At 45.3% G+C, this 9,735-nt stretch overlaps 1 protein-coding gene and 1 long non-coding RNA gene across 3 annotated transcripts; one reads left to right on the top strand and one right to left on the bottom strand.

Moving 5' to 3' along the window:
* Positions 1-216: 216 nt before the first annotated feature.
* Positions 217-5,178, bottom strand: APELA (apelin receptor early endogenous ligand). The gene is made up of 3 exons (XM_040601538.1): positions 4,878-5,178; positions 4,435-4,531; positions 217-2,269 (listed from the first exon to the last, which is right to left on the bottom strand). The coding sequence occupies exons 1-2, from the start codon at positions 4,951-4,953 to the stop codon at positions 4,443-4,445; spliced, it is 165 nt and encodes a 54-aa protein (XP_040457472.1). The 5' UTR covers positions 4,954-5,178; the 3' UTR covers positions 217-2,269; positions 4,435-4,442.
* Positions 5,179-5,429: 251 nt separating this feature from the next.
* LOC121091578 lies at positions 5,430-9,474 on the top strand. Of its 2 annotated transcripts, XR_005828969.1 has the most exons (3): positions 5,430-5,601; positions 7,156-7,228; positions 9,270-9,474. It is a non-coding gene; the product is annotated as an uncharacterized LOC121091578 (long non-coding RNA). The 2 variants fall into 2 exon arrangements; XR_005828968.1 differs by having other exon boundaries at positions 5,430-7,228.
* Positions 9,475-9,735: the final 261 nt, after the last annotated feature.

The raw sequence follows: 9,735 nt of genomic DNA, 5'->3' as shown, positions 1-9,735 counted from the left end.
TTTTCACACATGGATTCCATATGCATCCATGGGAAAACTAGATAAATTCTCCATATTCTTTAGATGCATTGCCTTTGACAGCTGAAGAACATGAATTTTGAAGTGTGCAAAGTTTATTTAAAATGAGATGTTACTTGAAATGCATACTGTCTTTTTACAAAATATACAATCAACCAGCTAGTTGATAAACGTATCTATCAAAGATCACACTCAATGTCTTTTTCAAAGAAGATTTTATGGTACCAGCATGTCTAGAAAGAACAGACATTTACAATAATTTTGTAGGCTGACAACGGGCTTCATCTAGGGTGCTTTGGTAAATGTTGTTTTATTTATTTTTTACATCTGTAAAGTAACACGCATATATAGCTCTCTGGTAGAGACATTATGTTTTTCTTAAGATTTTATCAAAGTTAATTGAATAATTATGGTTATACCAAATAGCCAGTGTCACATTAAGCCCATATATTCATTTATAAGACATAACTGTTAAATAGTTACTCTTCACCTTTCTTGCTTTCCCATACTCTTTACCTGTACTTCTAAACAGAGATAGCCATGGATATCTATGAAAGCTAAGTTAAATAAATTAAAAAATTAAATTAGCGGTAGTATGCCCCCAATTTTGGAAAACTGCATTTTTTCAAAACTCCAAAGGTTTACCTGCAGGGCTGTTTCTTGGTATAGGCAAGTTTAACAAATCTTTGCATGATGATTTGCCAAAACTCCATAACAGGGTGTGATGTTAAATTCTAATTCTTTTTCTATACAGAGAAGTTTGAAAGTCCTGTTAAGCTCCGCCAGTATGAATCTAATTAAGGTTTCAAGTTCTTAGAGATAAAGGATTACATACAGACACTGATTAGAAAGTTTCAGCTATCTGGTTGTCCCTGATTGCTGTTTTTTCACTTACTAGAAACTACGTGTTACAAGACAAAATTCTAATACTGGATTTAAACCATGACACTGCTGATCTTTGCTCATCTTTTTTATTTACAAAAAATATTGACATTTCAAGTCTAGTGCAAAAACTGAAAAATCTGGGTATGACTTATTTTCAGGTTTGTTTTAGTTCTGCTAATGAAAGGACTGCCGTGTTTTCCCTTTATATGTAGGTTTGTAATTTCTGCTGATATAAAAAGGAGATGTGAAAAAAAAAAGTAAAATAAAAGCTCAACATATTCTTGACCTCCACTGCTGGAAAGAACAGCCTGTTTTCTGTTTGAAGTTCTCATTCATTGTAGTGCGAGTTACAAATATCCCATTCATTTAAATTACAGGAATAGAGTACTGAGCAACGCTGAGGTTGACCAAACAAAGGTTTCTTTTCAATGGTCTATTTTTGTGCTCTATTTATAATACTGTAGTGGGTATTTTAGGAAAACTGCTATTAAGCAAATAGTTCTGTAGTACTGAATTTTCAAGTATGTTTTAGCTGTCTGGTTTGGCAGCCCAGTTTAAGAAAACAAATGATAGGCTTTGCAGTAACAGCTCATTAGACAGGAGGATGGGCTTGACCTTAAGGCCTGACTTGAGAGATCTGAGTTATCAGTTTTGCATGACCCTTGGCTAATCTCTTATCTCTGTGTGCTTCAATTCTTTATCCACAGAAGGAGGGATAATACTCTGCTTTGCTTTCCTACATTGTAAACTCTTACTATGCATACTATATGTGAAGCCAGTAGGAGCACTAGTGTGGTTCTGACTCTGGTACTATTACAGTAATATATTCTACGCGATTATTAAAGTAATTCCATAAAGATGTAATGTTAGGTGTTACAACAGATATGTCTATATTATTGAAATATAAAAGTATAAACAAAAAATGGACTTTCACGGTTCTGTGCTGAAGTCTGACATTATTTCACCCTAAACAGCCTGAAATGTCAACAGCACATCCAGGTACTGTCAGTCTGAACAGTAACAGACCATTAAGAATCCCCTTGGACAGATACTTCTTAATGCCACTGGAAATCCATCTTGGGTACCTGATACTTGGTTTTTAACTTTCACTTGTTATGACAGCCCAAGAATTTATATGGAATGTTTCAACCAGGTACATCCTCCCGTCACCACCCTCTGTTTCCCCCTCTCCTCCCCACTTCCTAGGCTGTGAGCCAGTGGCCGTTGTTTCAGGTCTTGCAGAATGCGACAGATAGGCTGTGGTGGCTCTATCAGGTCGGCTGTTGTCGATCGGGACTTCTGGCTAAATTCTCTATTGGTTTAATTGTTGCTTCTTTAAAACACTGAAAAGCCCATTATGAACTTGCTGGGGAGGAAAAAAGGAGAGAAATAGCCATTAATGAGAGATTTAGTAGTCTAATGTCTCATACAAAATTATTATTTATGAAATACGTGGTTGAAATTTGGGGTAATGTTTCTTAATTTGGAAATTTCAGCTTAAAAGGTTAAGAAAAAAAAATCAAAAAGCAGAAAGCAAGAAGGCTTCTTCCAATACAAGATTTTCTTCCTTTTTTTCTAATTTGTCCCATGTTTTGCCTATGTGACTGATGAAAATCAAGTTCAATCCTCTCATCTTTTCAGATGTTGTTGTGAAAAAGGGGCTGCTATGCTTATCCCGGTTTCCAAGCACCTGTTGAAATTCAGGCTTAAGGGTCCATCCTGTTTGCATCTGTAAATAGCTTTATCCATATGTACAACTCCATTGAGATCAGTAAGGTTACTCATGTGAGTCAAGTTACCCAGGCATGTAAATATTTGCTGAATTACGACTAAAACTGGAAGGGAATGTAACCGTAGATGGTAAATCCTACTTAAGATAAAGGAGCTGAGCACCCACAACGATGGCTGGAGTTAAGAGTTCAGATGCCTGTCACCCCTTACTCCCCAGTCAAGCTTTATGGGTTTCTCTACAGCTTTAGAAAGTGGAATTATCTTTAACTAAATGTCTACAAAATGTATTATGAATTAATAAGTATACTGTTTTGCTTTGTCATTGATGTGTTGCAATAAACTGGCTCCCCACAGAAAAGGGGGTAACAGCGAAAATACCTTCTATCTTCATATTCTGTAGGGAAAAAAATTCTACGTTAAGTGCACATGTATTGTGCAGCTACTGCAGTCTCAAGCGAAATGTGTTATATACTGTTTCAGAGCACATTAGAGAAAAAGTAGACGCTTTCTGCACAGACCGTCTCCAGGTTATGGATGCTGAACTGCAGGAAGAGCGGGGTTAAATTTACTTTCCTGAGGAACTGAAGGAAGCCATTCAGAATCATTCAAGAAATCTCTGGCCCTAAATTCCACTGTCCCTGTCATTCAGTCTCTGCATGCTGACTGAATTGATCTGATTGCTTATCTTTTTAGGTTTATGCTTAGACTGATGAGGAAATCTCATTCAGTCTGTCTCTTGTTGAATTGACCAAATCGAGGAGACACGGCATTCAACAGTAAAGCATCCTTCTGGCATGTCCCTCTTTCTACTTGCAGGTCAGTTCTGCCGCTCAGTGTGCAGCCCATCGGAGATGGCACTGCAGATGCGGAATCTTTGCAGCCTCGCAAATGTGCCAGTTTACCCTCGCCTCCGCACACCCCACGCGTCCCTAGCCCAGTGCTGTAGCCAACGGTGCCTGGCTTTGCAGGGCCGCTTCGGGAGCGTGCAGGCGCTTTCCACCAAGGCGGCTTATGCACTGACAAGATTCTTGGCACAGGGTTGTTAAAATTTTAACTTTTCACCGTCAACCACTTAGTAAATGGAAACATCTTGGGTCCTCAAGACTGCAGGTCCTGCCATCATTTATTTACGGTCCTGTCATGCCTGGGGCTACAACATTATTTTAATACTTAATGAGTTTAAGAAGATGCAAAACTACTGACTCCGTGTTTTACACATCCTTAAATTGCAAGAGCGCCTCGGTGTCCTTTTGATGCTTGCCCTATTTGCATGTGCTACCTGTGTGCTTCTGCAGGCACTCCGTATTTGAATGTATATGCCCCCTCATCAGCTATAAAGCATTAATGTTTTGCACTTGTATAGCCTTTCATCCGAGGAGCTCAAAGTCTTTCGCTGACAATGATTAAGAATTGCAGCCCCCTTTGAAGTGGGTGAATGCTACTGCTGGGGGGGCGGGGGGGGGCGCCGCTGCCCAGCACTCAGCTGGAGGGCCGCGCCCCGTGCCACCCCCGGCAGCGGCCGCGCTGCGCAGCCTCACGCCGCCCCGCAGCTGGGCCACGGCCCCAAGGCCGCCGGGGCAGCGCGGCCGCCCGTCCACCCCCGCGGGATCGGGGTTTCTCCGCTCGCCTCTGCCAGGGCGTGAGCGCGGGGGCGGCGGGGGGACCCGGTGCGCTGGCGGGCGGCGGGGGGACCCGGTGCGCTGGCGGGCGGCGGGGGGACCCGGTGCGCTGGGGGGCGGCGGGGGGACCCGGTGCGCTGGCGGGCGCCCGCTCGGGGCCCCGCCCGTCCCGCGCGGTTACCTGGCGGCTCAGGGGAAGGGCACCCGGGAGTGCAGCGGCACGCAGCGCCGGTGGGAGCAGCCGTGCCGGTGGGGCTTCCTGCGCAGGGCCACGCTGGCTGCGGAGAGAGGGGGCAAGGCGTGAGGGGGGGCCGCTGGCCGCGGCGCGGGGGCGAGCGGTCCCGGTCCCGGTCCCGCCTGCCCAGGGGCTGCCGGTGCCCCCTCCCGCGCCGGCGGTGCTTCTCGGCAGCAGCTTTGCCAGCGCCGCCTCCCCGGAGCCCCGGCCGACCCCAGCCCTCCCGGGGCCCGAGGGCACCGGTGCCGCCGCCTCCCGCCGCGGCGATGAACCGCACCGCAGGCGTGCGCGGCGGGGGGCCGGCCTGGGCCGGGGGCAGGGGCCGCGCGGTGAGTGCGGAGCGGAGGAGCAGCCCGGGGGCAGCGCCCCGGCCCCGGGGCAGCGCTCACCTGGCCGCTGTCCGTCGGCGGGGAGCAGGCTCGCCAGCAGCAGGAACGCGATGCAGAGGAGCAGTCGGAGCCTCATGTCCGCGGCCGGGCGTGCGGGGCTCTCCGCGGGCGGGGTCCGTGTACAGGCGAGGAAATGCGCGGGGTGGCTGGGGGGCGCGGCGGGGGGCAGCACGGCCCCGCTCACAGCCCCGCGACGGCCTGCGGCCGTGCCAGCCCGGGGAATCCGGGGAATGGTCGGGCCGGGGCAAGGGTCCCGGCTTGCACTTGCGAGCGCTGCCTCCCTCTCTCTCCTGCTCCCTTTCCACCTTTTTTTTTTTTTTTTTTTTTTCAGTGTCACTCCCCCTTATTTTCCATAAGCAAACAACGCAGGAATGAGAACTCCCCGCTAACCGCGGCTCCCGTCAATGCATGGGGGCACGGAGCCTCTGGAACAATGCAGCGACTTCACTTTAAATTCAACCCGGGCAGGGGGGGAAAAAAAAAAAAAAAGGAACAACCCCCCGCGTTCCCTCCCCCATTTGCAGCCGCTCAAGCCTCGCCTCGCCGTGCCGGCCCCACGCAGCAGCCCCGGCAGGGGCAGGAAGCGCCCCCCGCCCGCCCGGGGGGAGGGGGGGCTGGGTACTCCCGGCGGGCGCTCCCCGGACCAGCTGCCAAGCGGTGGCTGTTCAAAGAGAAACTGGTACCACTTAAGGCTAATGGGTGCCTTTTGTACCGGCAAGTGTTGGTACGGGATCAGAATATTCTGGAATTAATTCGCTAGGGGTTTGTTGTTGTTGTTTGTCGTTGGGGGTTTTTTTTATTAGTATTACTTTTTTTTATTTTTACCATGTCGGTAACATGGCAGAGCTGCCCGATGTGCCGGGCACGCAGTGGCAGTGCCGTTTCGGGGAAGCCGCTGTGGCTGGGACATCAGCGCCGGCGTAACCCACCCGCAGCCGCGTTGCGATCGTGCCGGGCTCGGGGGGACCCCGCGGGGACAGACCCCGCTGCGGCGGCCGGTGTGGCGGCGCCGAGCCCCGGGGGGGGGGAGGGGGGGCGGGCAAACCCTGCCCCGTGTGCTGGCGGCGGCGGCTCTGAAACCCAGGGATTACCGCAGCGGTTACAGTACGGCTGGAGCTTTTCTTGGTTTTAGCCCGCTGCTTTCCTGCGGTGGAAGCAGCTAGCGATTTGGAAAATGAAAATTGGTCCCTACTTTGAAAAAGTTTGTGTTTTGAGATACACAGGAAAGAGTACATAGATTAAATCTGTATAGATTAAATACTAGTAGTATTAATAGATAAGTATTATCGAATGCTTTCTAAACGTTTTCTTTGCCTCATTCACTAAAAAGTGGATTCTTTTTTTTAAAAAAGATTCAAATGCTCCTGTATTTTCCCCCTATTCTGGGATTTCCCATTTTCTTTAAAAGCCTATTTAACTCAGTGCATGCTAGTACCTCCTCAGAAATTACATGTCATTACTGGGTTACTTAATTTGTCTAGGTGAGGTATGCCTGTATGGATTAAGAGACATGCAGCTGGAATACACGGTGGAAACAGTTACTGAACTGCACTTCAAAATGATGTCAGGACTGCTGGGGAAGATGTCTTGGACAGCGCAGGGACACGGGCAGGCCAGGCGCTCCTCGGCTGTTGATCACAGTGGTGTGTGGTCAGCAGCAGCTTGGGGGTCGTTATGTTTTCTCTGTACCACCTCTGGCCTCCCAACTAGGTTTCTGGTTAGTGCTGATGGCTACTGACTAGCTCAGCTGAAATCAGGGTCCCATAGTACCCGTGATGGAACTGTCCGAAAAGGGTATCATGTTAAATAGAAAGGGGATGGAGAAGGAGAGAAGTGGTGTGGCCAGGTCACGCAGCAAGTTTGTGACAGAATCGGGGTTATGTCTGCGATACCCTAAATCTCACTCTGGCTGGGGCTTCACTGGTTCACTTGATGTTCACCATGAAGGAGAAGGTGCTGGCCACCTCCTTCATACAGCCCTGCAAACCATGATGACTTTGGCTCCACAGTGAGCTTGTGTAGGGTTCAGGTAACCTTGAGGTGAAAAGTAGTACAGCCTTCAGAGTGATAGGGACTCTGTAAATAGCTAAAAGGGCCGAAAGAGTGCATGGGCTGTGCCAGTCCCTGGGGCTACCTCTGCCCCTCTCTGTGGTGGAGGTCACAGATATTCTGAACGGACATTAGATTTTAAGGGAAATGAGTAAGATACAACATTTAAATGCTGGGTTTGTTGTTTTTTTTTTTAACCTTAGCTTACTATGAGCTGTTCTTTCCACAGGTACTTTGTGCGAAAAGTTTACAAAAGTTTGTTTGACTGATACAGTCCAAGTCACTCTAACAGAGCATCACAGGTATCTTGTAATTTTCATGTAAGCTACAGTAATAATTCGATGCTTATCCACTGAATAAATTACTAAAATGTATTACAGTCCTGCTCTAGAATTTATAGTTCTTTTGTAAGCAAGTTTACTTCAGGTCTTTACTTTCATGTGGCATTCCACTACTTGAAATTAGGCAAAGAAAAACTAGGTAGGATGCAGTGATGTGGTAGTTCTGCCTTCTTCACAGTGTCTGCTGGTGGGGTTTGTGATGGTTGTGGGGGTCTTTTTTAGTCGGTTGAAGAGGAAAGGGAATGTAAAGTACATAGGAAGGTTGGAGGTATGTAGATAATGCTTTATGAGCTAGAAGAATTAGTTTTTTGAATCAAAAGCTTTCCCTCTCTCTTATAATCTGAAAGGAACATGATAACGAGATGATGATTTCAGCATTTATTACCTGTATCATTGCTATTTTTCTGGCAGGCAGTCTGTTTCCTTGATAGGATCAAAATAGATTATCAGTTTATTTCTAGAAAGTTAAAAAAATACTTAGCATATTGCAGAAATAATTAAAAAGTTACAACAGGGAAAATTTAGGACTGGCTTTCCTGGATATCAAACATGAACTGTAACACATGTGGCGTTGTCTTTTGCTTGACACATTTCAATAAGTGATGTTCAGTACTGTATCACTTCACTAGACATAAACTGTTCTGGGTGATATTTCCAGTACAAAGTTACTGTTATAGTCTATTTATTTGGGGAAAAAGAATTTGAAATCATTGTGCCATTTTTAAGAATAAGATTGAGAAACTGGGAAAAGTGAGGTAATGTCAGAAGAAAATAAAATTTGGAAGCACAAAAGATAAAATAATGGGTAAGAGCAGTAAAATTCATAGTAATAAGAAGTAGAATAAGCAGAGCTGCATGATAACAGGAGAGAAAGATAATTGGGCACTTTCCAGTAAGGAGTGAGTGGTTAATTAGCATTCCCTGTTGGGCTGCTAGTCAGAAATGGAATGGTACCTTTCCTTTAAAGGTTCGTGCATAACAATAAGCTCCAGTATTTATTGGTAATCATTGAGAATAGCTTCCAAATGCCATCAGTATAAAAATTTAAAGAAAGCTTCTCAAGTACATCAATTGTTTTATTTGTTTTATAATGCATATAAAACAAATATATTTTTTTTATATGGCAAACCCCCCAAATTTTGTTTTATATGGCAATACTGGTTTCAGTCTCTGTATCCCATATACTCCCTTGGGTAATATCTCTTCCCCTCATGGAAATCCATAAAAATACATTGATCATTGTGGATCTCTACTGTGGTATGAGAAGACATGCCAAATGCTCAGCAGAGAGGAACAGGGAAAATTCTTGTTTATTTTGACTTAGAAGTGTCAGATAAAATACAATATCCAAGTTTCTAATCAAGTTTGCCAACTTTGTGTTCCCTAAATTCATCCATCCGGCTGATCCGGAGGAGTTATTTCGCTAACCAGATAAGATCAGGGATATAAATGTTTACTTCAAAAGTGTTTGGTGAAGCAAATTATAAAGTCTCATGGCAAATGTCATTAGGAAAAGATCCAGGGCTTTTCTTAGTTCCTTTTCTATTGCATTGCAAGATGGTCTATGAGCTGTGCCACAAATGAAAGAAAAAATGCAAAAAGATTATGTGAGTCGCTGCTTGAGGGGAAAAAGTTGGCAAAGAAACTCTGAAAGGGATAAATTTAAAGATGTTGTTTAGGTATCTGTGATGTTTTTTTTTCACCACAAATTTCACTGGGATCATCTCACAGTTGTATTGGGTCTATGTGCCAGCCACAAATATACAGGATGATTTTTCTTCAGCCCAGGGTACATCATCAGAAGCCAAATATAATGTTTGCCGCCTTCTTTGACTATAATCATGCAGACTACTTTTTCTAGACAAAACTCATTAACTTGAAATTACGATTTCAGGGGGAAATGTTGGCCTATCTGTCATGATTTTAGTCTGTGCTTAGAAACAAAACCCTACTCAGAAACTAAACCCCGTTCCTCCTCTTTTGCATTTTATGCTTTTTCTAGAGAAAAAACCCAACCGCCACTTCCCTGCCTGTTTGTGCTCAGCTGCCTTTCCTGCCTGGGGGTGAGGGTGCTCCGGAAGAAAACGGTGCTCATCAGGCAGGAGGAATGTCACCAGTGACCTGACCCTGGAGCCAGATTGCTCCAGGAAAAGAAATGTGGGCAGCTCAGACTAGGCTGAACCTTGTATAATTTTGACTTTTTTTTTTTTTTTTTTTTAAAATCTTTTTGAGGGGTTTTCCGTGTGCATTGCAGAGATGCACAACTTAGAAAGTACATTTTCTTTGATTTTAAACTGGGAAGAAAGTTTACTGCGTCCATGGCAGTATCTCCATGGTCTTACAGCAATACAAGTCATAATTATTATGGTAATAATAATAAAAAGGATACACATTCTCTGATAGACTTCAGTCTGGCTTAGTTCTGTAACCCTACAATATGTAGGGTTGGTTTCATTTAATACAATGAA

This window comes from Falco naumanni, chromosome 1 (assembly GCF_017639655.2).
Source record: "Falco naumanni isolate bFalNau1 chromosome 1, bFalNau1.pat, whole genome shotgun sequence".
Taxonomy (NCBI): Eukaryota; Metazoa; Chordata; class Aves; order Falconiformes; family Falconidae; genus Falco; species Falco naumanni.
This window is presented reverse-complemented; position numbering and strand designations above follow the sequence as displayed.

Coding starts and splice junctions, on each gene's coding strand:
- APELA (XM_040601538.1), bottom strand. CDS start 4,953: ATGAGGCTCCGACTGCTCCTCTGCATCGCGTTCCTGCTGCTGGCGAGC. Junction 4,532..4,877: donor CGCCGACGGACAGCGGCCAG/GTGAGCGCTGCC, acceptor CTCTCTCCGCAG/CCAGCGTGGCCCTGCGCAGG.